Below are 27161 nucleotides of genomic sequence, written 5' to 3'. Positions count from 1 at the left end.
ACTGGCGGTTGACGAGCGCGAGGAATGCGGAGATCGCGTCGCTGCCCGCAGTTTCGGGGATGGAGCGGGGGCGTTGGTCGACAAAGTCCTGCACCGGGATGGGGCTGGTAACGGGGCGAGGTTCTGCAGGAGCCGTCTTCGCAGTGCGAACACAGTCCCGAAAACGTGTGGCGATTTCCGCGATGGGACCGGCATTGTGGGTGCCACGAGGCAAACGGGCAGGCCTGCGGGTCCTATACCTGTAGCTTGCGCTTGTGTTGGCCACCTCCCAACCAATGCCCCTCGAAGGAGGCCTGCACTCCTCTGTCCCATGGTGCTGGAAGTCGGCAGGTGGCTCCCTTACGCAGAAGCTCCCAACGGAGCCTCCTGCTCCCCGCGAGGGCGATCGCCGCTGTGACCTTCCCAACTTCAAGCTCACGCTGGAGCCGTTCGGCTTCCACTCTGGGGTTGCCAGCCGCCCCTCCAGTAGTGCTACCTTCTATGCATGTCCGTATGCCATCCTGTAGCTCCGTGTCGCCCCAAGGTGGTGTGGTGTCGCCTCGGAGCGGTGTGCTCGGGGGGCAGACTTGGACCCGGTGTGTGGCACCGTGCCGAAGTCGGACAAGAGGCACCCATCTGGGGTACAATGTACGTTTACGCCTCATCCTCTCCCCCAAGGGAGACGTCCAACGACTTTGGAAAAGACATTTTATGCCTCCAGGCACTCGAGCACGCATCAGGCCCCACCCTCTCACCCGTTCCCATCCTTCGTGGCATCCTCACCGCCCCACAGAGACATGACAGCGGCCCCTCCGATTCGATTCAGTGTGTCCAATTTGACAATATCCCCAAGGGCCCAGAATGCGGCGACTAGGGGCTCCAATCCTCCCCACTCTCCGGGGGCACCGCTGTCCTACCCTTCGATGGACCCCTGTCGCGTTGGGAACCAGGCCCTGGTACTATCTTCTCTTCTGTGGTCACCAGTCGGTCCGGGAGCCGGTGTCTTGGTGGCGTGCTGCTGGCTCTGACACTGTATTGGGGCTGGGGTGAGAACGTGACCAGCAGTATAATAATGAGCCGTTGGCCGAGATCTGCTCTCATCGTCGCACTCCAGTGCCACTTTCCACTGCTCCTCCGCCATCATTATCAGTGTTTACTCCATCACTATGCCTTCGCCAAACACTCCCGCCGTCCCATCAGCGACTCCCTTTCCCTACACCTACAAATGGTGCTGCAGGCCCGCCGTCTCCCCTGCGCTGCAACAACGCCAGCCTCAACCTGGTGTCCCTCGCCACTCGACGGAGAGGACGAGTTCGGTGTTCGTACCGAACAGACCACGCCCGCAGTCACCAGCCCTCCTGAGACGAGCATCTGGAAATCGCTCCCTTGGAACACGACTGTCAACACCCCGACCCGTCAAGACCCTCCGGAAACCTCGACAACCACGACCCACGGCTACACGGTTGCCACCTCGTTGTCACACTGGTCCTTGCCTGGGTACTCTCCACCACTCTCCCTCCTCTCCCCTCAACCTCTCGGACATGTTTTCGAGGTCATATCAAGCCGGCAGGCAGACTCGTCACGTCCGTCGCCGCCACTCTGCCCCAGGCAGGCTCCTCACCTCCCTGACCGAAGGCGAGGCCTCGTGGAACCCCACGGACCCGTGGGATGGCACCGACGAGCATGGCGACCCGGATCTTACGCCACGGGAAGGACACGTCCTAGTCAAACTCAATATCGGCCGCTACTACCGCGAGGGACATCTCCCCTCGCCCATGAGGGACGTACGAGCACGCGTCCTGGCGAACGGCCACCTCATGATCCGCCTGCCGCGGACGTACAGTTTCAACCCTCCCCAGCTCCCGCCCGCGAGCCGGGCCCCCACGCCGTCGTCCGCGGTGCGCGCGTTTGTCCCCCTCTCGATCGTGGCGAATAGCGTGTCGCCCGAGCCCGAGAGCCTTCGGTGGCTGCACAAGCGCTTCACGCCCCTCGATGACGAGTATGCGGGCTACATCCGGCAGTACGTCCGCCACGCACCGTGCGAGCTCTCCAGCGAGTTTGTGCGCCTGGAGACCCGCGCCATGATTATCCAGCGCTCACAGCACTACGCCCGCTTTGTGGGAGACGTCGTCCTCCGCTTCCATGAACACCTCGAGGCGGAGATCGACGAGCACCACGCCGCCACGGTCCTGGCGTACCGCCGCTTCCTGTTGGCCACGACCGACTCGCTGCTCACTGGCTTCATCGGCTCCCTCGAGCGCAAGGCCGTTGGCCATCTGGACGGACGCCGCAATGACCTCGAGTACTCGCTCAGCCTGCTCCGGTTGTACGTGAGGAAGGTGTGCGACGCGCAGGACCCCGCGCTCGAGGGCGTCGTGGTGTGGTGAGGTGAGCGCGGGCGGGGCAGGGGGGGGGGCGCGTCTTTCGCATGTAGGCGCTTGTGTTGTGTAGTCATAGAATCAGTCTCCATGAGACATGGTAGAGATGTATTTAGCATTGCATTTTCCGGTGAGCGGAGTTCGTCGTGGCAGTATTGTTCTCGCAGGTGCTACCTTGGTGAGGTGCCTCGATCCGACGTCACCGCCGAGATATGACGTCGTACTCGCTCCCAGCGAAGCGACCATCCGCGGTCGGGCTACTTATAACGCGACTGGTCGTGCTCGTTGCCATGTCTTCTCATCCACCGCGACCACTCCCCACCGAGTACAAACTCCGCCCACCAGCACACCCGCCCCCGCCCCGCGCCCAACCTCACGATGCCGGACCAGCCCCAGCCCCACAACCCCGTCGGCCACAAGCACGAGGCGCACGGCCACGAGCACCACCACCACGCCCACCCGCACCACGAGCACCACGACCCCAACTCGCACCCCCAGAAGACGGCCGAGTTCCAGGCTGAGAACGCGGCCGCACACGCCAAGAAGGACGAGCCGAAGTAGCTGAAGCAAACCGCCACGCATGTGCCAGCATGATGCATTCTCTCAGCTCAGCCCCAGGCCATGTATGTGTGCGGATGCAAAGCTATGCGTGTGTTCGAGAAGATTATACAGATGTAACCCAATCTAGTGTCCTTGGTGTTTCGAGTTTCGCCACTCGCGCGCCGCACCGCGCCCAGGGCTGGGCGGCTGGCGCAGCCAGTCCTCGTATGCTGCTCCTGGTCCTCGGAGTCGGGCAGCCTCGGCGTCGGCGTCAAAGTCGTTGTCGTCCAGCGGCGACGTAACCCGCTCGATGCCGCCCGCCCGTGGCGCAAAGTCGTCCTCGGGCGCCGTGTCGTACCCTCCTTCTGCGGTCCCGTACTCGCTCGACGCCATCGAGTGCGAGCTGATCGAGGCTGCTGTCGACCGCGATGCGGGTATGGCTGGTGCTGGCACGCGGGGGTGCACGAGCGGAACGGTCGTCACCGGGGTCGAGTGCCCGCCGTGGCTGCTCACGCTTGGCGCAAGGTTGGGCATCGACAGCGACGAGTGAGAGGCAGATCGAGACATGTTGCCCGTCGACTCGTTGTCTCCGAATGTTCCCACACTGCCCTTTCGGCGCAGAGGGACGACGCCGACAATGCCGCCGGGGCCTGCAACCCCTGGGACCTCGGGGAACTGCTCAAGCACGTCTCGGGACTCTCCCTCGTGCCGCAGTGTCGAGTGCGAGTTGGAATGGTTGAGGCCGTGTGGAACGCCGAGGGTTGCACCCGCGCCCGTAGCTACCGAAACGACGCTTGCCGCAGCTATTCCGGCAGGCGACAGGATCTTGTTCCCCGTTGGCTGTACCGACTCCGAGTGCTTCTCCGTGTAGCCGGTCGACGGCGTGTCTGGTGCTGCTGCGTTAGCACGGACACGCTGAACCTGTGCCGCGCGAGCAGATTTACCTTCCTTGAGAGGCAGAAGGGCCGTACCGCGCAGGGGCTCGGCGCTGCTGCCGCTCCTTGTAACGTCAGCTAGGGTTTCTGTGTGACACTTACGTCTCCGAGTCGTTTCCTCTCCGCCTGCGACGGAGGCAGCAAAAGGCCAGGAGGGCGAGGAGCAGCAGCCCGACGACACCGCCCACAACACCACCGACGATGGCGCCTATGTTGGAGCTCTTCTTCTTGCCGAGGGTGGTGTTGGCAGACCCGTCGGTGCTGGCCGCACCATTGCTGCTGCTTGACCCAGTCGAAGAGCCGGAAGTGCCGGAAGAGCCGGATGACCCAGGAGAGGTGCTGGACCCGGCGGAGCTCGATTGGGTGGACGATGACTGCTCCTCAGGCAACACTGGCGGGATGGTACTGGAAGGATCAGTCAACCTGCTCAGAATGACTCTGTAAAGCAGCACCCAGGTGCACTCACGTCGACGAAAACAACTGCACACTGGTCAAGCCGGCCACACCATTCGAAGGCGCCCTGAGGCTAATCCTATACGTTTGGCTGGGGTCGAGTGAGGTCTATGCGTGTCAACAAGCGCTCTGGAAGCAATCGAACACCACTTACAGCGAACAGTGGAGACGAGAAATTGTTGTCTGTCGTCGTGCGGGTTTGGAGTCCTCCATTGTTTGGGATCCAAGGCAGGCTGGGCGACGACGAAATGCTGAGCTGTCCGTTCTGAGGGCCGTATGTTCCGGTGAAGACAATGTAGCCGACGTTGGGGGGGATTGTAAGGTCGAGAGTCGCTCCGTTCGTTCCAGTGACTGCACTGTTCGCCCTGTCAACGGTCCATCCTGCCGTGCCGCTGCCGAAGAACGGATTGAGGCCACCATCAGCCGTCACAGCATTGGCGACAACGTTGGGCACCCTGCCAGCCTCGACCGATACGTCGGCCTGCATCTGGGTCTTGACCGTCACCTCGGTCACTGTTGTTGTTGCTCCGTTGGTGGGTGGCGCGAACAGAGCCGTGTACGAGTCGGGGCCGTTGCGGTTGAACGGCTTGCAGTCGAGTGGTCCCGGGCCAGTGCTGCATATCACTCTGCCGACCGGGTCGGTGCCCTGCAATTCCAAGGTCGCACCTCCTCCTACTCCGGACGGCGATCCCGAGGCTCCGGCCTCGACGGTGCCGCCAACGGACAGGTCGAGGCCGTAGAAGGGGATGGTCAGAGTACCTTCCAGCCCCTGGGGTTGGCGAACGATACTGTGCCCCTGTGCAGTGGATTGCCAGGCGGCGCCGTTGTAGTTGAGAAACGGTGCCCAGTGGGTGTAGGTTTGCGACATGGACACCAAGTGCGTGTTGAGTGGTTGTTGTTGCGCGCCCACATGGGTCACAGCCACGGCCGCGACGACCACGGCGTAGAGGGCCGTCATCGGGACGTCGTCGCAGTGAAGGGCGGGTGGTGGAGAGAGACGATACTTGTGAGTGAATGAGCAAAGTTGACTTGGTCTGATGCGTGTGATGCACGAGCGAGAGCATGGTTTGGGCGAGGCCGGCCGGATCGTTTGGCCGCCCGCCCAAGGGGCTGGCAGCATGGGCAGGCATATCGCGACCTCTCCCCGCCGAGCCTTCGAGCCGTTCTCCTTCAGGTGTTACATGTGCCTCCTGGGTGTATGTAATCTTCCGTTGGTCCACTAACCAGAACGACCGCATCGAGAGCCTAGTCAGTGATATTAGCCCCTGCGAGCATTAGCCTGGGCTGCGAGCCCATGCTGTGCGTGCTCGATGGGGAGATGGCCTCGGTGGCCATGCAACCCAGGCAGTGTTACTGCGGGTTCCCGACTGCACAAGCCCAAATCCAGCATGTGCGATCCAAGGCATGCTGGCCAGGTACGCATGATGCCTTCTGTTTCAGTTCCCATCCGGCCATGGGAGTTCTGCAGAGACCCTTTGTGCGGGCTTGCTGCCGCGTCGACGGCGTGGACGACTGCGTGCGTGATCTCAGGGCCGGTAGAGCAGCATGTCCGGGGATCCTGGAGGGGCCGGAGGGGCGAGAGGGATGGGAGAGGCTGCCAGAGGGTAAGAGTACGTACGGGAAGAGAGAAGAGGTCGGTTGGGAGGGTTTTGACAGGCTTCGAGTGATTACGGTATCGCGGGAGGCGGCCTAAGACTCGAGCCGGATGTTCAGGCACTGTTCTAGGGAGGGCAGAGGAGGCAGGCGGCAGCCACCAGCGAGGCTTGCAAGGCTGCGAGATGACCACGCGCGCAACCGAGACATCACACAAACTAAGCTCACTACCGCGCCGGCGCGGGCACACTGACCGACCGGCGGCGTGCGTGACATGCAGCTCACGCCAGGCCGAACCAAGGTGACAACTCGAAAGTCACCCAGTGATGCACACCGTTAACCGTCTTTTCGCATGACAGCGTCCAGGCTGACCGACCGAGCAAGGGCCTTCGCTTTGGGAACAGCTGGTATACACCCAAACAGGCACTATACCAGCAGTTCGTTGGGCCATTACCGCCAAGGTTCAGGAATGTGACTTGCAAAGAGCTACTATGGAAGTCATGATTGCGTCAATCTGCATTCGTGGCTGCGCTGGTCTGCCTTTGCCTCGCGCACTTTCCAAAGAGAGGGCTCCAGCCACCGCACATTGGTGTACGTCGTCGACATGGGTTTGGCAGGAGCGCAAAGGAGCTGGTGTCGCCATTGCCGCGGGTCCTTGCTAGCAGGGTTTCGTGTGGATCTACTGGCTCCACCGACCGATCTAGGTCGGGCTATTGGTGCTGTGGAACCGTTGGAGTCGCTGTGCGAGGTGCGAGAGTCGGTCCCTCCACCACCACCCGAAGCGCGGAGATTTTGACCAGGTCCAGGCGGTTCAGGTTCTTCGGTGAGATCAGAGTTGGACGAGGTACCGTCCTAGGACCGACGCCCGCTCCAACCAGTCAGCTGGAACGAAGCGGGGATGGGAACATGCATGAGGTGCGCCGCTGCTGTCGCTGTCGAGTTGCCATGGCCACTGCCATCGCCGTGGCGGCGACGGCGTTCACCGATCGCTGAGACCGTCAGTACGCTGCAAGGCTGCGAGTGTCGAAGGTAGGCTCCAGTAGGCCCGTGCCCTAGAGCGCGCCCTATATAGCGACGTCCCTAGTAGCCATACTCGTTCCATCGCTCTATGTACCATTGCACGACGTTCCGTCTGCGAGATGATCCCCTCGCGGCCGAGATACCATCCAGACTCGGCTCAAACGACAATGACAGAACAGCCGGGGTTACGTGGGTCATACATACTGCTATAGCTCCGGCGACTTGGACAACCAGACCAGACCCTCAGGCCGCCGGCGTAACGCCGACGCCGACGCCTTGAAGTCCTAGTAGGAGATACGCACCCGCCCCGCCCCGCCCCTCGCCTCTCCGAGGCATCACTCGTCCCCGAAGCCACCCTCCTCACTATCTTCGTCCCACTCCTCCTCGTCCTCCTCCTCGTCTTCGTTGTCGTAGCCATACCCTCCATCGTACTCCCCATCGCCATTATCGCTCAAAGTTTCCAACGCATAGTCCTTGTCGTAGGTGGCGTGGCGATCCCTCTTCCCGTTGAAATGACGCTCCAGCAACCTCCTAGCCACGTCGTAGATCTCTTTTGAGCGCATCAGTGCGCGCGGGGAACGGTGTCCGGTTACAGTTTCGACAGCTACCGCAGCGAGGTATGGCGCGATCGCCGAGTCGGTATCGTCATCATTGCCCGTCCGTTTAGCCCACTGGAAGTATGTCTCGCCTGGGTTGCCGGGATTGGTGTTGCACCACAGGAGGAAGCGTGCAATGTAGCGGCGCATGTACTCGGCGTATCCCGCTGGAGAGGCGACAGGATCGGGAATCGCCGCGTCGCAGTACCATCCGGTCGCGAATTCGTCGAGCGACATGAAAGTGAGCCTGACCCGAGGCACTGACGCAGCGACAGACTTGACGAGCGAGTGGATGACTCCCAATGGTTTGTGGTTGTTTGGCCGGTGGTCGCAAAGGCCATCGTTCATGCAAAAGCTGAATACGAGGTCGGTGAGGTGCTCCAACTGCCCCAGGTCGGTCTTGACCACAAAGTTGTGGTTCCCATGGTCCCAATCGTACGAGTCGATGAAGGCGGTGTACATGATCGTCGTGGTGGACGGGGGCACATACTTTGGCAAGAGGGTCATGGGCATGTACTCTGTTCGGTCCTTTGGTGGACCAAACTCGTCATTGGCCCCGTACCCAGCCTCCCAGTTAAGCCACGGCTGGTCTCCGCCAGAGAAGTCGAGCTTGCCACCGTTGATCAAGAGAATGCCCGCCACCGTGGTGATGTGGGGAAGGTTGAGGGGGTCGTCGTGCTCATATTGCAGACGGACGGTTGTGACATTGGACAACGCGTCGTTGAAGAGTGCCAGCTGTTGTTTGTTCTTGCGTGAGATCAAGTCGTCGACGACCTTGCAGTACTTCTTCAGCCGTTCAACGCACAGCTGGCGCTTGAACTCGCCGCCGGCCCAGTTAAGACCAGGAATCCTCTTGCCCCCCCTGTGGCGGACAAGCTCCTTTCGGAGGTGTTCTTCGGCTTTGTATTCATCTTCAAAGTTTCCCTTGAAGTCGTCGTCGTATTGTCCCCACTTGAAGATCTCGTGACCGCGCACGAGCACATGCTTGTACAGCCGAGTCATGAGCAGCTCTTGCAAGGTCTTGCACGTGAACATCAAGGCCCTGTAGGCATCATACACGGCTTGCTCGTCTGTGCGCGGCCAGATCGACCAGCCGGCTACCTCCTTGAGGATGAGGTCCCAGATGTGCGGGTAGGTTGCCGGTTCGAGTGACGGGCCGGGCCGTGGTGATGCCGCGCGAGGCTCTGCTTGGTTGGCTGAGGGTAGCTGGGACATGCTGGGTAAGTAGTGGGGAAGACGGTGAAGGGGGGACTGAATGTGTGTTTATGAGCCGTGCATTGCATTGTCGACAACGACTGTCATGGGCGGGCATGATGAAACGGCCACCTGACGTCACTTGACCTGCCCACGGACAATGGCAGCAGCCACACATGTCGGCAGCCCATGTCCACCCCACCGATGGACTCTTCCTGGATTGGCTGTCACTCCCCTCGACAGGACAGGTGGCTCTCCGCCGCCAGTCTCAAGTTGTCCCCGCCATTGTCATTGCCGTCGTCGCTGCGTCGCCGTCGCCGATCGGCGAAAGTTCAGCCCGCCCCCAACTGCCACGCTCCCGCCACATGGTGGAATTATTCAGTCCCCCCGCTTTCAGCTGTGGCGGAATCAAATTGAAACACAGGACTCATTACATAATCAAGTTGTGCCCCACAGTGGACCCGGCTGTCGTTGCCCGGCCTGCCCGGTCCCCGCCGCCGCCGCCTTCGTCGTCCCCACGAAGTCCATCAACTCCACGGTTTCATTGTTATCATCCCTTCATCATCCATCGTCATTAACTTTTATCGACGGCGCGCGCGACGCAGGCAGCAACGACGAGAGCATCAACAATGCCAGCAGATAGGCCAAGGCGAAAATACGGCGCAGCTTGCGTGGTATGTATTTATACCCATGTGGCCACCCGACCCAACGCCCCCCAAACTGCTCTTGTGACCCCAGGCCCGTGGGTTGGCTGCGCTGGCTTGGCCTTGTTGCTTCCCCCCGTTGTTGCGACCATGGCTAACATCCCGATCTTTAGGCATGCCGACAGAAAAAGGTGTCGTGTGACGGACAAAAGCCTCGCTGTGCTGGCTGTGTCGAGACTGAGGAAGAGTGCATCTACATGTAGGTTGACGTGGGCCGCCGCTCTAGCCAGCGCCGAGCCTTCCCGGTTGTGCTCACCCGGTACCAGCGCCCCTCTCCGACACCTCCGCCAGCGCCTCCCGGTATCCACCTCGCCGGTGGCCATGTCAAACAACGGCGGCGGCTCTCAGCCCACACCACCTACAGCCGTCAGCATGGAGGAGCGCATGCGCCGTGTCGAGGACCTCCTGGGCCTCGGGCCTATGCACCTCAAGCATGAGCACGATGCCTCGGGTGGACCCTCGGCTTCCGGCAGTGGCTCCGAGAAGGACATGGTCGTCAAATCGTACCGCAGCCCCTCGGGAGCCAACTTTGGTGCATCCAAGTACCGGCTCATGATGGACAACAGTGGCAACGTGCGTATGCATGCGGAAGGGATTGACGCTGACGCCGATAGATTGTCTACCACGGTCTCACCTCCCTCACACATCCCGAGACAGAGGGCCCAGAGGATGACCACCGGCCCACAGAGGTCCCCGGTGTCACAGCTGATGGGCTCGGCGATCCAGCGTTCGCGCCCATCTTCCAGGCGCTGGCGACATCCAAGCACGTCTCGGTGTCTCCCGAGATCGGCGACGCCCTCCTCGAAGTCCACTTTTGCTACTCGGCGCCCGTTTTCTGCGTCGTCACCAAGCAGCAGTTCATGCGCGACATGGCTCTCGGCGGCCCATTCTTCTCCGAGTTCCTCCTCATGACGATATATGCTTCGGGTACTCGCATGATTGATGGTCTTGGCGCAGCCGAGCGTCAGGCACAAGGCGATTTGTTTATCCGACTGGCCCGTGAGATGCTCGCCAAGGAGTTGGCCGGCAGCAGCAAGATTACAACGGTGCAGGGGCTCCTGCTTATGAGTGCCCGAGAGTGTGCTGTGGGCAACGCGAGCCAGGGCTGGATTTACGCTGGTATTGTGAGTTGAGGCGACTGTGGCTGGTCGCTGACTCGCGCAGGCCTTTAGGCTCCTCCAAGATGTGGGTTCAAGTCTCCAGAGCTATCATGCTAACCCACTCAGCTTGGAATCCATCTTCCGTGGGAGAACGTTCCCGGTTCGTCGCGTATCCCGGCAGAGGAGAAGGCTGCACGAGACCGGTTGTTCTGGTCGGCGTTCATGTGGGACAAGTGAGCTGCTCCGGGCTTGAGCGCAGGAGCTGAACGAGCAGGACAATATCGCTCGCTGTTGGTCGTGAACCAACCTTCCCCCTGCGTAATGGCCTCGAGCCAACTCGAGTTCCCGACTTTGAGGACGAGTCCAGGCCATGGACGCCATTCTACGCCAACCCTCGAAACTGCCCGCGCACGCTTGTTGGATACGTCTACCAGCCCAACTACATCGTCACCTCCTTCCGTCTGCACGCCAAGCTGTCGAGGGTGGGTTTGAAGCGACTGGGTGGGGCTGACACTGCAGGTTGTCCACGACATCATTGTTCAGCTGTACAACCCCGAGACGCGTCTCACGTCGCACCAGCGCATTGCGTTCATTGCCAAGACGAGGCCCCGCCTGGAGAAGTGGTGGCGCCAGTTCCCTGAGGACATCAAGGGTCCAAAGGAGGTGTCTCCTCCGCCATGGGTGTACAGCGTGCAGTGAGTTGACAATGGCTGCACACTGCTGGCGTCAGCTGACATGGCTAAGAATGCTCTACCACGCGTCGTGGATCCTGCTCTATCGCCCGTTAATCGATGAGCAGGAACTCAAGGCAGTGGAAGGCCACATTGTTACGTGCGAGGAGCATAGCATCGTCGCGCATCAGCTGTCTGCCAGCTTCAACCACACCTTCAAGGGCAAGCTGTCTTATTTGGGCATGTACTGCGCCTTTGTCTCTGCGTGGGTAAATGTTGCAGGCATGGGCTGACCACTACAGCACCTTTGACATCTTTACACTCAAAACGGAGCGCTTGGATACTCAGCTCAGCTCGCTCGAACGTCTCAAGTCCTGGCTGGATATCCTGGGGACGGTGAGCGAAGCCAAGAACATGCCTGAAGCTGACAAAGAACAGAGTGCCCTCCAGGGACCAAGTATTAAGCGTTCTCTCCACACCATTGGCGAGGAGACGTACAAGCACGTTTCGCGTGATCCTATCCTTGCCTCGTCAGAGTAGGTTTTGTGCCCAGACGCCGTGCTGACGCCCTTAGTGCGGGTCAGTTTATCATGTCGCGTCACTCGGCCCAGACTGCGGCCCAGGTCAGCCCCGTCTCAGGCTTTGACGGTTACGGTGGCTACGGCCAAGGCGGAGCGATCGACTTTTTGGAGCTCCTTGGCCCGACGCAAATGTAGGAGTCGGTCTATGACGAGTCGACCGTGTTTAAACACTGTAGCAATATCACTGGGATGTAAATGGGCAAGTGACAAGTTTCGAGTCGTGGCGCAAACGATTCAAGCGAGCTAAACTCGGTGCTGATGGATCGTGGCTGGCCAGGGCTACACATCTGGGTACGCCGCTGATGAGTCAGAAGAACCTGGTCGTGTCGATGGGGGCCACGTTGCTGTGGCACCGACCTCTGCTCTCGCAGTCACGGTGAATGACTAACGGCAAATGCGAGGTCAGAGCCAGTGCTCATCGCTTTGAAAAAGAAGAAGATGCAGATCCCTCATTCCTTCGAATGGCCGAGAGCTTCCGTCTCGGTCTTCAGGTCGGTGGCGACACAGGGAAGCGAAGCAGTGAGAGCAGGGGCGTGGGTGGCGACCAACCGGGTTTGCTACAACCTTTGCCCACCACCAAAAGGCAACAATGCGCCACGTCGCGACGAGTGCCAGAAGCGGCACTTCCCACCACTTTATTGCAGCCCGACAAAGACGTCAGGTATTCGGAACAAGGTGTGACTCTGCCTCGCTTCATGTGGAGGTTGGCTAGGCCACGGCACTCACAATATCCGCCAGCGAGCACGCCCCGGCCTCCAACGCGATTCGACCTCCACCCCCCTCCACACGTCACGGGTTGTACGTGGGCGCAAGCTTCGAGCAGGCGTTATTGGCAAGGGGAGGGGAGAGGCTGAATGTGGCGAAGGCGACACGCTCGGATCGGCGGTCGGCCGCGTCGTGTCCCCTCCCGCCCTCCCCCCTAATGCTTCTACACATCGATTTTGCGCGCCAAAAATTAGGCAGCGCCCACCGCCGTCCCAGCACCTCCCAGTGCATAGTTAGCGATGATAGCGACGCGCCTGAACCGCGGAGATGTGTTTGTCCGCCGGATTGGCTAGTGTGGCGCCGTTTGGCGGGATAGCCGAGGGCCCTTGGCGCTCGAGCTATTTCCTCTCGTCGAAGCTGCAGCTGCTTTGTCGTCGACTGCCGCTGCCCCTGGGCAGATGAAGGGCGAGAGGATCGCGGCCGGCCGAACGAACGCGACCACTGCGCCACTCGTGGGCCCCGCGTCGTCTACCTCGCCTCTCGTGGGATGTTGTGCAGAACGAGATGGCACAGACTCGCGCTGACGCAGGCATGTCGCCATCGGCGTGGAGGATTGCGGGCTGGCCCCGAGCGAGCGACGAGCGCGACGAACAGGCCGGGTTTATCTCTGCTTGCGACATCCGCCCAGTGTTCCGAGTGTGGGTTTGGCCCGCATTTTTTTCTGGGCGTCACACAAGATAGCTAGCCTTTATCCGGCACACAGCGAATTGCGGAATCCGACCCCCCCGTCGTCGCGTCTCTCGCCTTGCATTCAGCACACCAGCGCGCTTCCCCCGCCAATCGACCATGGCCCTCGCCTCGTTCCCCGGATCGTCGGGCGCCACGACCGTCGCCATCACGATCCCGAGCTGGACCGACGCGGCGCGCACCCAGACGATCATTGCGCTCGTTCCCTCCTTCGCGGTCGACTCGACAACGAAATCGGCGCTCGAGCGCGTCATCGGCCGACACTTCAAGACCATCACCGTCCTCCTGCCTGGGATAAGGCGCGAGCTCGTCAAGTGGAAGGACGACTGCGTCGCGGCCCAAAAGGGCGAGGGGGCCGCGCAGGGCGTGTGCGTAAAAGTGCTGGAGCGGCTGCTGTTCAAGCTCGACATCCTCGACACGCTCGTCGGGCGCCTCGCGGCGATCGATCTGGCCCTCGCCCAGCCGTACACCCAGGACAAGAGCCCCGCCACCCCGCACTTGCCGCTTAGGCGTGTGGCCTCCGCCGAGTCGGACGCGTCGGACACGACGCCGGTGTCAGTGTCGGCGCTCACGTCGATGCTGCCCCCGCCGCCGGGGGACGCGTCGGCGCCCGCCGCGCTCTCGCCAGACGACCAGCGCCGCAAGATGGCCGAGAGGTCGCTCTACTTCAAGCTCCTGCTCAACAGGATAGAAGAGTACCACCGCGAGATGCCAGAGGCAGCGTACTACCGCGACAGCGACCGCCTCAACGGGCTCATGGTCGCGCTGTACGCCCACGTCAAGTCGCAGACCAAGAACTTTGAGCGCGAGATGCGCGACATGGTGTCCATCACCCTCGGTGGCGAGCTGCTCCCCCCGCCACCACCATGAGCAAACGCGCAACAACACACATAGACATATTCACATCCCCAGCGGACGCCCATGACCGCTGCTGTAACACATAGCACATCACGCATCATGCCACTGTATTGAATAGCGCAATGCTTGGCGCATGTATCGCCAAGCCAGATCTCTGCTGACGCGGGCCTGGCGGAAATCGGACATCCAGCGCGCGGAATTGTGGGCGGCAAGTGCAGGCGAGGTGAAGGGCGTGGATCGCGATGGCGTGCCACGCCCGCCGAAGGTTGTTGGAACCCGTGTCATGACAGAAACGTCAGACCGAGGACCGACCGCGGTGTCGCCCGTCAACTTCTCCATGCCACTTGGCGGCTGAGACGACAGACCTCGCTCACATGCTTGCGCCTCGAGCTCCAGCAGAACATCGGAACACCGTTCGGTTGTGTCCGATGCACTTTATATACAACCTGGCTTCGGAAAAAATGTGAAATGATTCACAACAGACTCTTGATAGCTCAGTTGGTAGAGCGTCGGACTGTAATAGGTTACACTTCAATCCGCAGGTCCTGTGTTCGAATCACAGTCAGGAGAATTGAGTTGCGCGAGCTACTCTTTTGCTAATCGGGAAGTTCTCATTTTGCTCCCGCCGCTAATGGCTTTGCCCGGTGGTGGTTGCAACTATGACGTTGGTCGAGACTGACTTCGTTTCGTCGATCGACCTCGCTTGTGACGGCAGCGAGCCCACCCCGACCACCTTACACTCCGTCTCATGACCGCCCGGCACATCTCAGTGTTACTGCGGCGCGCTCTACAACGCCAGCGACTCCCATCGCCAGCCCGCGGCCTCACCACAGCCTCACCAACCGCACCAACCGCAGCCCGGAGCCCCGAGCTGCGATCCCGAACGACCTCCCGCACCATGGCGACCACCGCGCAGCTGCGGCCAGCCGCCGACCCCGCAGACGACATCACCGAGTCGTTTGGCGGCGCCGCAAACGTCGCGCACCTCCGCCGCGTGGCCCGCGACTTTCGGAGTGCGTCGGCCCCCAGGAAGCGCACTGACCCCAGCCGACACGATAACGATGCCGACCGACGCGCAGGTCGCGTACGCTGCCCAAGCTAGCCGGGGGGACGACGTCGAGGGCGAGGACGCGACGACCACGGCGCTCGAGGAGCGCATCGCGCGCCTGGCGGGCAAGGAGGCGGCGCTGCTGTGCCTCTCGGCGACGATGTGCAATGCGCTAGCGGTGCGCTCGCACCTCATGCAGCCGCCGCACAGTATCATCGTGGACGCGCGCGCGCACACCTTCAAGAATGAGGTCGGCGGCGCGGCGCTCTTCTCCCAGGCGACGAGCCACGCCCTCACGCCCAAGAACGGGCTCTACCTCGTGCGCGAGGACATCGAGCCCGAGCTCCAGCTCGGGTACGACGTGCACACTGCGCCGACGCGCCTCATCATGCTCGAGGACACGCTGAACGGCGTGGTCGTCCCCACGGGGGAGGTGGAGCGCATCGCCGCTATGGCGGGCGCGCACGGCATCCCGCTGCATGTCGACGGGGCGCGCGTGTGGAACTCGGCCGCCGCGCTCATTGCCAGGGACGGCGGGGTGCAGGACGAGGCGGGGCTCGGGGCCGCGCTGGCGGGCATCCTCGCCCCGTACGCTACCGCGAGCTTGTGCCTGTCCAAGGGGCTCGGCGCGCCGCTGGGCTCGTGAGTGGGGGGTAGAGAGCTGGCGCTGACCGTCAGGGCGCTCGTCGGGGATAGGAAGGTAATCGAGCGCGCACGCTGGTTCCGAAAGGCGTTTGGCGGGGCCTGGCGCCAAAGCGGGCACGTCGCGGCGCAGGCCGACTGGGCGCTGACGCACCACTTCCCCCGGCTAGCCGCGACGCACGAGCTCGCGCGCGCGCTGGCAGACGGGCTGCGCGCGGCGGGGTGCACGATCCTCGCGCCGGTCGATACCAACATGGTCTTCTTTGACGCCGCGCCCCTGGGGCTCAGCTTCGACCGGGTCAAGGCGGCGCTCGCGGCGCTCGACGAGCCCATCACGCTGGGGTCGAACCGGCTCGTGGTGCACCACCAGACTAGCCCCCGCGCGGTGGCCGACATCGTGGAGACGATCAAGGCGCTGGCGGCGAGTGTGAGCGAGGAGGAGGCGGCAAAGGTCAGGAGTCAGAAGCCGGCAGAGCTGGGTTATAGGTAGCGCTGCATGGGTATTGTACAGGGTATAGTGATGGGTATGCGCAACGGGAATCGGGTCGGACGGTCGCTGGTGCTTAGGACGGGAATTGAGTCGGACGTTCACTGGTACTCGGTCGGGGTGGTCGTCGAGGCCGAGTTGGGCGGCGTCGGGGCGTACGAGCGCGGCATCTTGGAGGCGACAGCGGGACGGCGAACCGGGGCGCTGCTCACCAGGGGGGCAGGCGGAGCCACCTCGGGAGCCGGGAACGCGCGCTCGCAGAGGATCTTGGCGAGCGTGTCGAACAAGGTGTCGGGGGTGTAGCTCGCCATCATGGGGAGCCGCATGCCCCCCTCCTCACGGCCCCACGAGCGCGAGATGCTCACGGCGCGGTAGGGCGCGAGGCCCGAAATCGCGATGTGGCGCCACCCGTTGGTGAGGATGCCGAACGGCGCAGCGACGTTGAGCACCACACTAGCGACCGTGAGCACCATGTGGACGGCGGCGCACTGCGTCTCCTCGAGCGTCGTGTCGCCCTCCCCAGGCCAGCAGGTCTCCCCCGCCCCCTCCTCCGCGAGGTGGTGGGCCCGGACCGCGCCCGACGCGGTGTGGGTCACGAGCTCGGTCGGGAGCGCGTGCACGCGCGCATCGTCGGCCCACGCGTCGAGGCTGTCGACGAGCGCGTCGGTCATCTTGGCCATGAAGCTGCCGAGCGAGAACACCTGGTTCGTCGCCGGCGTGATGAGGACCCAGCGCGCGTCGCCGGGGAGAGCGTACTCGGACGAGGTGTAGGAGAAGCGCGGGACCTGGACGTGCTGCCACCCCGTGGCGTGGCGGAAGGCCTCGTGGAAGGCGGGGGGCTGCTCTTCGCCAGGGAGGAAGTGGGGCTCGTCGCGCAGGATCAGCTCGTACCGGTCCGCCTCGAGCGCGTACCTCCCCGCTACCCAGGTCCCGTCGCCCAGCCCGCGGAAGGTGCGCGCGCCGGCGCGCACCGCCTCCTTGAGGTAGCGGCGGGCGTCGGGCGCCGCCATGTACGCCGCGAGGCTGGATGAGAAGGTGGGGTAGAGGCGCACGCTGTCGGGGCCTGGTTCGCACTGGGGGGCTCCGGGGGGAGGGTGCGCCGAGCCCTCGCTCCAGGACTCGTCGTCGCTCGCGGCCCACATCGTGCCGTCCGGGGTGGAGGGGCTCGGGGCGGGGCGAATCTCGGCGTGAGGGGCGGGGTAGGGCGGTCCCGAGTGAGGCGAGTGCCACGGCTCCGGGTTGTGCGGGTCGTAGAAGGGGAAGGAGTGGCCGGTGGCCGACATTGCTCTTGAGTGCGCTTTGTGGTATGTGAGGGGAGATGGGGTCGAGGTTCTCTGAGCCTTGGCGGTAGGTGAGGACCAGAGTTGCTCGCGTCGCCGGTAGGCTTGGTGGTAGTTGAGGAAGACAGGACATCGGCACCAACACCAAAGTCTTATACTCCTGGGACCGGCTCGGAGTGATGGGGAGGGGAAGGCAGACTGCCTTGCGACTGCTACATGTAAACAGGGATCGCCGCTCACCCGTTCGCACCGGCGAACAATGGTTGTGGGTGAGGTGATGGAGGGACGAGCTTGTGCGACTACAGCGCGGAATTCCCCCATTCCATGCCGGGGGGGCGAGGACGTGACGAGGTGGTGAAGGACGGGGCACCGACTGAAGAGGGGTGGTGGTCCGGGGACAACATCCGGAAGGGAGGGGCAAATTGGGGTCATCAAAATGCTTGGTCGTTCAGCCAGCCGCAAATCTCGCACTTGGACAATGGGCCCAGAGTCGCTTTGTATGTATCTTTCATGCAGTATGGCGGCTACAATGTATGTAGGCTACAAGGGAATGGAAGGGTGCAGGGTATAGTGGGCTAGAACACAATATGGGTTGGGGGGATTCGAGGCAGTGGCGCCACTTGCCACCACGGAACGGGCGAGTTTGCAATTCGAGTGCAGGCACTCCCAACTTTGCAAGAGCCAAGCATTGCGTCGCACCTACTCGTCATCCTTGAGACGACGACGAGGTGGCGGATACACGAGGTTGACAAACATGCCTGCCATGGCGGTGAACAGGGTGTCTGTCAGCTTGCTAGCCATCTGCTGCGGCTCCACGGCCGGCAACTCGGTGTCGTCGTATTCACAACCCCAAGAGCGCGACACACTCACATTGCCCTCGAGCACAGGGCCAGAGATGACGAAGTGGCGCTTGCCGTCGGTCGCGATGCCCCACGGCACCGAGACGCACATGACGACCCCGGCGATGCGGAGCACGAGCTCGAGAGCGCGGACCTGGTCCAGCCGTAGTGTGCGCGAGTCATTCTTGTCCGGAACGAATGGTGCGATGCCGCGGGACCGGCCGGTGAGATGGGCGGCGCGTTCGTGGTCGTTCATCGTGTGGAGCACCATCGTCGGCACGCCGCGCTTCGTCGAGGCCGAGTGCCAGTCGTCGAGGAGGTCGACGTAGTCGTCCGTGAGGGAGTATGCCAGGCCACCGAGGGCGAACACTTGCTGCGTGACCGGGGCGATAAAGATCCAGTTGGGAACCTCGTCGCCGAAGGCTTCATGGACGTGGAAGTGGCGGTAGCCGGTCTGGCGGACCGGGACAAGCTCCCAGCCCGTGGCGTGGAGAAACTCGGCCTTCCTCTTCTCGGGCCAGCGCTGAGAGCGGAGGGCGTATGGCTGAACCTTCTTCTGATTGCCCTTGTTGCGGATGGGGCCGAACGTTTGGTGGACGGGCGTCGTCGGCACAGCAGAGAAGCCGTCTCCGTGGCGGACCGCCTCGGCCATGCAGCGGAGCGCGAAGACGTCGTTCATGGCTTCGACCGCGTCGGCCGTGAGCGGGGGTGGCGGGCGGCGCGGGGACTCGGGCAGTGTGGCGGTCGTCGGGGCGGGGCTTGGGGAGCGGGAGCCCTTGGCCACATTGTCGGCAGGCAGGGGGAGAGTCGAGACAAGAGGGCGCTTGGAGCCGACTGTCGAGTGGGCGGGGTTGTGCGAGGCACGAGGGGACGCATGCGCACTGCTGGTTGGAGAGGGCGTGTCAAAGTCAAAGTCGGCGCGCTCATGCACAATCGTGACGTCAGACGGCGTCAGGCGCTGGCCCCGTGTGCGCGAGGACGAGGCGAAGTAGGTGTGCACGGCGACAGGGGGCGAGAGTGCACGCTCGGATGGCATGGTGGAGGGGGGCGGGTGTGTGTGCTTGGATGGCAGTGGCGAGTGTCTTGATGGAATATGTCGGATGGCAACATCGAGTTGTCGGCGGTGCGACGTTTGGACGGGGACGCGGACGCGAGTCGACCGGCCGCGCGGCGGCGTCAACACGTCGCCATCACTTGCTGTCTCGCGCCTTGTGTGTTGGCATCTACTCCCGCCTGGGGCACCTCATGGGTGCGAGAGGGTGCTTGTTTGTTGCGATGCATGGCTGCGCAGGGGGTCGGGGTAGGTGGGGGCGACCGCAGGGTGGTGTCGAGCAGGGTGCGGGGGTAGGATGTGGCGGGGCAGCTTTCCTGGTATTATGCGTTGGCTGTTGATCGGGATGAGGGGGTAGGGAGGCGTGAGGAGGCGAAAGTCTGCAGAGGTGAGAGAGTCTGGCCAGAGGCAGCCCATTTAACCACCACACGCTCCATCGCCCGGCTTACTGCACACTTGGAGTACAATACAGAACTCGTGCTGCACAACTGTTGTCATTCACCTTGGGCAAGCACACTGGGTGTATCAGCCCCTCTGGCGACTGTCGACGGAGGCTCTCCTGCGCCACACGGTTTCACTTTTGTGCCACATCCGCACAGTATGTAACACAGCAGCGGCCTGATCAATCTCGCTGCGCCCATCAAGTGGCAAGAAATGCATCTAGCATGTGCTGTCACAGACAGCTTTTGCCCAGCCGGGTAGAAACAGGGAGAGAGCGGACGGTCGCAGGGCAGGGGTATACACATCGGGCATGCGCCATTATACCAGGGCACAAGAAGCGTTGCAGTCACTGCTTACTGGGCAATAACGTCGCGGAGGGCGCGGCGCGACGCAATGTCGCGCTTGGCGGCGGTCGCGCCGAACGACCAGGTCGTGAGGCGGCGGCTGCCACCGCAGGTGTGGAGGGCGTCGCCAGCACAGGGCATGTTGCAGTCGGTCGCGGGGGCCGGGACCGAGCCGTTGTTGTAGCTGTTGCCGCAGTAGCACTCGCGCGACCACTCGACGCCGGCGAGCTGGAAGCCCTTGGCCTGGCAAGTGTCGAGGCACGACGGCCAGGTCATGTTGTCCGCCGTGAAGGAGTAGCCGGAGAGGGCGCGGGTGTTGGTCGCCTCGGTGCGGCAGCCAGTCGCGGTCCAGCCCTTGGGCGTGGGGTCCGTGGGCACCTTGCCAGCGTTGTAGAACAGGTCAAGCGTGCCCCTGCCACCGCAGTTCTCGTTCGGGTTGTTGGCGCACGCGATCTGGCACTGCGAGTCGGACACGGTCGCGGTCGTCGCGCCGTTGCGCAGCTGCGTGTCGCAGTAGCACTCGCGGCCGTACTCGACGCCGGCGTACGGGAAGCCGCGGTCGGCGCACCACGAGACGCAGGCGCCGCGGGTCATGTTGTTGTTGGCGAACGACGCACCGGTCAGCGCGCGGCCCGAGGTGGCCTCGGCGACGCAGCCGGTCAGGGTGTAGCCGGCGGGAATGGGCGACTGGGGCGAGATGTAGTCGTTGATGTCGACAAAGCCAGGCCAGCTAGGCTTGGGGCCGGTGCCGACCCAGAGCGGGTTGTTGCCCGGGAGGCGGGCGATCTTGTGCCCGATGCCCACGTCCTCGTTGACGAGCGGGTTCTCGGGGCGGCAGGCGGAGGCGGCGGCGCTGTCGAGGAAGGGCACGAAGGGCGGGCAGTTCTGGAGCTCACCGCCGACGCCGTTGTTGGCGTTGCACCCGTCAATGGCCTGCTGGAGCACGTTGACGCCGTTGGGCTCGTCCCAGCCGGCGATGAAGTCGCCGTGCATACCGTAGCCGGTCGTGTCGCCGTTGGAGAAGACCCTGGAGAGTAAGCCACTGTTTCAGGCTGGAACACTTGGCGTGGCGCCACTTACCAGGTTGGCGTGCCCGCCGCGTTGAAGGGGAACTGGCCAGTGTTGTACACAAACTCGTAGAAGACCTGCACCAGGTGCACAGGGTGCGAGGGCGGGCAGGTACCGCCGCCGTTGACGCCGCCGGTGGGCCAGGCCATGTGGCTGCGGTGGTCAGGCGAGTCGAGGTTGACGCCGTCCCAGCAGTTGGGGAAGTTGATCTGGGCGCGGAGGCCGTCGGGGCAGCCGTGGGTGAAGAAGTCGTTGCGCTGGTCCCAGTCGGGGTCGTTCCTGTGCTGGCCCGAGTAGTCGAGGCAGACGAACGAGACCGACTGGTCGTCAAAGCTGCTGGCGTTGAAGGTGCGGCGGAAGGGGTCACCCTGGAGGATGCGGAGGCCCTTGGGCGGCGCCTGGACGGTCGTCTCGCCCGGGCCAGGGCGGTTGAGGTAGTACGTGTTGACGAAGGCGACAGGGATGCCAGTGTAGCTCTGGTCAGACGGGTCGTAGTAGTAGAGCTGGGGCGTCCAGTAGTTGCTCTTGTCGATGGTAACCGCGGCCGTGGTGCACTTGGACGCGATCATCGACTCGTACGTCTGGGTGCGGTTGAACGCGGACCCGCCGACGATGGAGTGGACGTGGCCGCCGATCTGGCCGGGCGAGACGATACTGCGGCGTCAGTAGGTGCCACAGGCGGGCCACTCACGAATCCAGACGCGTCGTCTCCAGGACGGGGTGCGAGAGGATGAAGAACGCGTTGGCCGGCACGGCCAGCAGGGCGACGAGCGAGGCCAGCGTCGCGGCGAGCATTGTAGTGAGTGTGGGGGGGAAGGAGTGTGGGCTGGGGTGGGGAGCAGACGGGGCGGGCAGGCAGGCTTGCTTATATGCCTCGCAAGCCGACCTCCGGGCAAAAGGCCGCACCCTCGCTCGCTCGTTGACGCGGTCGGTGTTTCCCCTTGGCGCAGGCCCCACTCGCCGTCATCAGCCACAGGGATCGGGATCGATAAGCGGCGTGCATAGGTCGGCGAGGGTCAGCGAGCCAGGTCATCGAGCCGAGGCCAGAGATAGACGGCCAGCCTTGGGGTGTGCGAGCAGTGTGCGAACAGTCGACGACGACCGCACCGTTGACCGCAGTCAGGAAAACGACGCCACGCCCAGCGCCACACTGTGCGTTCCGTGGCGTCTCTGTGTCGTCACTTGCCGCAAGTGTCCGTCTGGTTTCCGTCTGGTGAGCCACCTGATCCGTGCATCCTCATGCAGCGTTTCACCTGTTCACACAGAGGTGCCCGGCGGTCTCTCGAGCCGCTGCGAGTCAGCCTGCTCGCGTCCTCGTTTCCGGCGCGCGCGGGGGTGCCGTGCTCGCTCGCCCCCGGATTTCCCGTGAGCTGTCCTGTGGGCGGGCCCATCGACAATGGCAGCTCGCGCCCCGGGCAATCGTATTCACCATTCACTCGCCATTCGCTCGCCGCACATTCTGCGCAAACATCGGGACCACTCGCCGTACGCGCCCGCGCCCGCCGACGCGGCAGGTCGGCGCATTCGGGACCGGCGCGGTGCGTACGCGTACGCCAGGCGCGTCAGGAGCAATCGAGTCGGCGGCGTTCGAAGCGTGCCTGAACCTTGTGTGTGTTCGGTGGCTTCGCGGCGTCGGCGTCGGCGTGTGGTTGGGCACGGCCACGCCCGTGCCCTCGGCCTCGGCCTGTCGGTATCTGCCGAGTCCGTCACCGCGCGGTCCTCTCGGGCCGCGGCGGCCGCGTTTGCAACACCTGCATACTCTTACACATATACGATGGCAATGTACTAGCAATGTACTATTAGAACAGACGTCAAGAGCTTTGTATAGTTTTCTCGTTGGTCGTTAATCGGCCCGGTCGTGACTCGTCTCGTCGTAATGTTATAGCGCCAGGCCGACCTGCGACGCCCGCGGCGGAGTCCCCAAGGCATGCTGGGCCGCCAGGGCCTGCTCGCGGGCCATGGCCGCCTCGAACCGCCTGTTGGTCTCGTCCTCGTTCTCTTCCGTGTCCGTCTCGCCGTCCGACTCGTCCTCGTCCTCGTCTGGGATGGCACAGCTCGCACCCGTCCCCGTCTCCAACTTCTCGAGCTCGGTCTCGAGCGTGCTGGGGGTGATGCTCGCCGACGTCGACACGGCGCTCTCCTTGCGCGGCATGACTGCTGGCGGCGCCTCGTCGAGCACCTCGACCTCGACGCCCGCGTGCTTGAGCACGTCGGGGAACTCCATGTGGTCTGGCGGGTCAGCTCCGGCGATGGGGCGGGGACTGCGCGGCTCACTGTAGTAATTGCTCATCCGGTGCGCAAACTCGGCTTTGAACCCGGGCACGAGCACAAACTCGCCGCCGAGCTGCTGGATACTGCCCGGCGAATGGCGCATGTACTTTACGCCGCGCTTCAAGCAGGTCGTCGTCTGCGTCCAGATGGGCAGGTTGTACGCGCCGTGAGTCTTGGGCGCATTGTCCCTGCGTCCCGGCGTCTTGAGTCTGTGATGTCAGCTCTAGCACCGGCGGCCGACTCCCGCCCGCCACTTACCCAAACAGCTGGTAGATCCTGCGCGACCGGTCGGTGTACATCTCGTACTGGAGGTTGAAGAGCCCCTTGTACGCCTTGATCGACTTCCAGCTGCCGCAGCCGATGAGCACGACGCGCAGGTTGTGCGCGCGGACGACGGCCGGGTCGACCTTGGAGAGCGAGTACTCCATGTAGCTCTGGCACGCGCCGCACCAGAAGTGGCGCACAAAGATGACGACCGTCTTGGGCGGGTGGACGCTGTTGTTGCGCGCGAGGTCGCCGTACGACGGGAACAGGTCGCCAAAGCGCACCTCGTTGCCGTCCTCGTCCTTGACGGTGCGCTCCGACGCCTCCCACAGCGTGCGCTCCGCCGGCAGGCGCGACACGGTCCACGAGTCCTTCCTCTTCGCCTTGCCCGGCGCGCGCTTGAGCTCGGTGCTGTCGTCGGACATGTAGTCCTCGTCAAATGCCTCATAGTCGAGTCCGTGGGTCGCGGTCCTGAGCGTCTCGCGCTTCGCGCCGCTCGGTGTGAGGTTGACGATCGACTTGCGCGCCGGCAGGGACACTTTGCGCGCCGGCAGCGCCGTGGGGGTGAGCGGGCCGGTGGGTGTGCCCGTGGCGGCGGGCACGTCGAGCGACAGCTTGGCCGCGGCGTTGTGCGCCGCAGCCGCAGCCGCGCTAGGGTTATGCGGCCGGGGCACGGGCAAGGCGACGCGCGCGACCGGGGCGCCGTGCGCGTCCTCGGCCGACACGAACTCTGCGTCCTCGTCGCTCGTGTTCGCCTCGGTCTCGCCCCTGTCGAACACGTTGCGGAGGGCGGGCGCAACGACGGCGGGGAAGGTCGTGAGTGTCGGCGTGCGGATCTCTGGGTCAGGCGAGGCGGGGGAGCGCGACGCGGCCGGCGCCGACGAGTCGGACATGGCGTCCGAGTCGTCGCTGCCCGAGAGGCGGTGGGCGCCGTGCGGGAGGCCGTTGGTGCGCAGGCGCGCCGCCGGCTCGGGGACGGGGACGGTGCCGAACGTGTCGGTTGACTCGGCGACGGGCGACGGGTTGGGCGACGCGGCGATGGCTGGCGGAAGCGGGAACTGCTCGCGCATGACGACCTCGACCGTGCTCTTTGTCACCGAGGCCCGGTGCCGGTGCGTGCGGAGCGAGCCCGAGCCCGCGCCCGCGAGCCACTCGGGCGTCGTCTGCATCTGCCGGATGCTCGTCGCCAGCCAGTCGGGCATCGACTTCATGCTGTCTTCGGTGGAGGTGCTGTCGGCGCTCGCCTTGCGCGCGGGCCCACGCGAGCGCGGGAGCGGGTCGTCGGACAGGTCGACGACGGGCTCGGGCGGCGGCGTCGGCGGGATGGACATGCGCGCGGTTGTTTCGTGCACGGCTTCGAGTTGGGGCTGCTGCTTCTCGTGCTCGTGCGTCTCCCCCTGCCTCTGCTCCTGCTCCTCCGGCCGCTCCTGCTCCTCCGGCAGCGGCTGCTTGGCCTGCTGCTGCTGCCACTGTTGCCACTGCTGCCACTGCTGCTGGAGCAGCACCTGCTGCTGCTGCGGCTGCGCGCCCTTGCGCGAGCTCACGGCCGGCCGGCCCGCGTCGTGGCGCCACGACGCCGGGCGCACCGTGATGGGCGAGTACGGCGCGTCTGGCTCGTCTGCGGGCGGGGGCGGCGGCGAGAACGTGACTGGGGCCGGGCGGGCCCTCCTGAGCGGCGCGGCCTGGGCGGCTGCGTCGGCCAGGCTGATGTTGCCGCGCTCTGATCGCGGGAGCTCGGCGCGGGTCGTCGGCGGCGCGTCGAGCACCGCGTCAAGCACCGGCACGGGCTTGCGGCGCGCCATGCTGCTGCTTTCCGCCGTCGGGGCGATGTGGTCCCACACGCCCGAGTCGCGGTGAGAGTTGCGTGGGTGCGCGTTTGGGCGCGACGCTATGTGCTTGTAAGTGGGAGAGTGTGTGTTGTTGGGATTGCGCGAGGCCGAGATGTGCGAGTTTGAGTTGGGCGAGTGCGAGCGCGACCGGCCGCTCTCGCTGTCCGAGTCACGCGCGGGGCGGCGCGGGCTAGGCACCGGCTGCTGCTGCGGCTGCGGCTGGTGCTGGCGGAGGACGCCAATCTCGCTCGGCGTGACGCCGGCGTCGCGGAGCAGCGCGTCCATCTCGTCGTCGATGCTCGGGGTCGAGGGGAGCGGGCGGAGTGTCATGGCCGGGGGGGAGCGCTGCCTAGCGGCGCGGTCGCGAACGGCGCGGTGGTGCTCGCCGGGTCGGGAGGGGGCCACGCCACCGGCGCTGCCGGTGCTTCCTGCGATTAGGGACATGGTGCTGGAGGGCGAGGTGGTGCTCGTTGTAGATGCGGCACCGGAGGATATCAAACAGACGACGTTCCTCGAGCGGCGAATGCTCCGCGACCCTCCCCTCTAAACCTATAGCTAGCTCGCTGCATCTCGACGTGCATGCAACAGACTCTTTGTGAAGCAATAGATCACGCGTGGAGACTGCTTACGGGATGCTCTCGGCTGGTGGTGGCGGCGCCTCTTTGGCCGCGGCGGGCGATCAGAGGAGGACGAAAAAAAAGGCTTGACGGCAGGCACTCTGCGGGAGTGCCTACGACCCTTTCATCTCGTGTTTGCCCAGTCAACCGAACAGAGCTAGCTTCGGATCCTTCTGCTCCAGCGCTGCGTGCCCAGGGCAGGGCCTGGGTGCGTGGTGCATGTGCCTCTAGCCTGGATACGGGGGATACCGGTGAGGGGGGGCAGAGGGAGAGAGAGGACACTGTGCACAACGCAAACGCAAAACTCACCCCCCACCGCCGCCTCGCTCAAGGTTGGTCTCTAGGGGGAGGCAGGCAGGGGTGTGCGTCGCAAGTCGCAGGTTAGACCGCTCCGCTCCGTCGGTACTGCGTTTGTTTTCTTCCATTCCGATCTGAGCGAGTCACCCGGCAAGGCTTGGCTCTGTGGCCCTTGCCCTTGCACATCATGTGCCTCGCCGCCGCTGCCCTGTTCCTGCTCAAGTGCTTGCTCCAGCTGAGCGCTACGTGATCTCAGAAAGCAAGACCAGACCCGTGTCGCGCTCAGAGCATCACACAACGCCTCTGCGCCATCCATTCCTGCACGCATACCATGCGATTGTTCAATCGCGACTTTTGCTGTAGCCAGCAAGCCACCCACATCACCATGACGCCTATCATACCGCCCACCCTTAATGAATGCTCCCCGCCCACTGTCGCCGGGCAACTTGACGGGTAACAAGCGCGACATGTCTTGCACTGACGCTGCGGCGCCGGCCCTTCACCCTCGACCACTGCCTTTGCCCGGATGCACCGGAAACAAAAGCGCCCCCAAGCGCCCCCTCCGACACCGACACCGACACCGACACCGACGCGACGCGACTGACTCTTCGTGTTAACCGTGCAAGATG

At 63.8% G+C, this 27161-nt stretch overlaps 10 protein-coding genes and 1 non-coding gene across 11 annotated transcripts; 5 read left to right on the top strand and 6 right to left on the bottom strand.

Moving 5' to 3' along the window:
* Positions 1–1520: 1520 nt before the first annotated feature.
* Positions 1521–2918, top strand: Q8F55_001472 (uncharacterized protein; the record flags this gene model as incomplete). Its single annotated transcript, XM_069350092.1, has 2 exons — positions 1521–2309; positions 2703–2918. 2 exons carry the CDS (start codon positions 1521–1523, stop codon positions 2916–2918), a joined length of 1005 nt encoding a protein of 334 aa, XP_069213636.1.
* Positions 2919–3041: 123 nt separating this feature from the next.
* On the bottom strand, positions 3042–5243 carry Q8F55_001471 (uncharacterized protein; the record flags this gene model as incomplete). Its single annotated transcript, XM_069350091.1, has 5 exons — positions 3042–3790; positions 3842–3897; positions 3935–4237; positions 4299–4393; positions 4440–5243. 5 exons carry the CDS (start codon positions 5241–5243, stop codon positions 3042–3044), a joined length of 2007 nt encoding a protein of 668 aa, XP_069213635.1.
* Positions 5244–7233: 1990 nt separating this feature from the next.
* Q8F55_001470 (uncharacterized protein) lies at positions 7234–8709 on the bottom strand (the record flags this gene model as incomplete). The annotated part of the gene is made up of 1 exon (XM_069350090.1): positions 7234–8709. One exon carries the CDS (start codon positions 8707–8709, stop codon positions 7234–7236), a length of 1476 nt encoding a protein of 491 aa, XP_069213634.1.
* Positions 8710–9764: 1055 nt separating this feature from the next.
* Positions 9765–11879, top strand: Q8F55_001469 (uncharacterized protein; the record flags this gene model as incomplete). Its single annotated transcript, XM_069350089.1, has 10 exons — positions 9765–9965; positions 10007–10516; positions 10557–10577; positions 10619–10725; positions 10767–10974; positions 11012–11187; positions 11237–11428; positions 11466–11559; positions 11602–11699; positions 11738–11879. The coding sequence occupies 10 exons, from the start codon at positions 9765–9767 to the stop codon at positions 11877–11879; spliced, it is 1749 nt and encodes a 582-aa protein (XP_069213633.1).
* Positions 11880–13295: 1416 nt separating this feature from the next.
* On the top strand, positions 13296–14066 carry Q8F55_001468 (uncharacterized protein; the record flags this gene model as incomplete). The annotated part of the gene is made up of 1 exon (XM_069350088.1): positions 13296–14066. One exon carries the CDS (start codon positions 13296–13298, stop codon positions 14064–14066), a length of 771 nt encoding a protein of 256 aa, XP_069213632.1.
* A 471-nt stretch (positions 14067–14537) lies between these two features.
* On the top strand, positions 14538–14624 carry Q8F55_001467. Its single transcript has one exon. It is a non-coding gene; the product is annotated as a tRNA-Tyr (tRNA).
* Positions 14625–14952: 328 nt separating this feature from the next.
* Q8F55_001466 (uncharacterized protein) lies at positions 14953–16234 on the top strand (the record flags this gene model as incomplete). The annotated part of the gene is made up of 3 exons (XM_069350087.1): positions 14953–15067; positions 15102–15744; positions 15781–16234. 3 exons carry the CDS (start codon positions 14953–14955, stop codon positions 16232–16234), a joined length of 1212 nt encoding a protein of 403 aa, XP_069213631.1.
* Positions 16235–16332: 98 nt separating this feature from the next.
* Positions 16333–17514, bottom strand: Q8F55_001465 (uncharacterized protein; the record flags this gene model as incomplete). The annotated part of the gene is made up of 1 exon (XM_069350086.1): positions 16333–17514. The coding sequence occupies one exon, from the start codon at positions 17512–17514 to the stop codon at positions 16333–16335; it is 1182 nt and encodes a 393-aa protein (XP_069213630.1).
* A 696-nt stretch (positions 17515–18210) lies between these two features.
* On the bottom strand, positions 18211–19386 carry Q8F55_001464 (uncharacterized protein; the record flags this gene model as incomplete). Its single annotated transcript, XM_069350085.1, has 1 exon — positions 18211–19386. The coding sequence occupies one exon, from the start codon at positions 19384–19386 to the stop codon at positions 18211–18213; it is 1176 nt and encodes a 391-aa protein (XP_069213629.1).
* Positions 19387–20195: 809 nt separating this feature from the next.
* Q8F55_001463 (uncharacterized protein) lies at positions 20196–22049 on the bottom strand (the record flags this gene model as incomplete). The annotated part of the gene is made up of 3 exons (XM_069350084.1): positions 20196–21213; positions 21267–21908; positions 21946–22049. The coding sequence occupies 3 exons, from the start codon at positions 22047–22049 to the stop codon at positions 20196–20198; spliced, it is 1764 nt and encodes a 587-aa protein (XP_069213628.1).
* Positions 22050–23133: 1084 nt separating this feature from the next.
* On the bottom strand, positions 23134–26062 carry Q8F55_001462 (uncharacterized protein; the record flags this gene model as incomplete). The annotated part of the gene is made up of 3 exons (XM_069350083.1): positions 23134–23483; positions 23529–23734; positions 23784–26062. The coding sequence occupies 3 exons, from the start codon at positions 26060–26062 to the stop codon at positions 23134–23136; spliced, it is 2835 nt and encodes a 944-aa protein (XP_069213627.1).
* Between the last annotated feature and the right edge of the window lie 1099 nt (positions 26063–27161).

The sequence above is a fragment of the Vanrija albida genome (assembly GCF_041260175.1).
Source record: "Vanrija albida strain AlHP1 chromosome Unknown contig_1, whole genome shotgun sequence".
Lineage (NCBI taxonomy): Eukaryota > Fungi > Basidiomycota > Tremellomycetes > Trichosporonales > Trichosporonaceae > Vanrija > Vanrija albida.
This window is presented reverse-complemented; position numbering and strand designations above follow the sequence as displayed.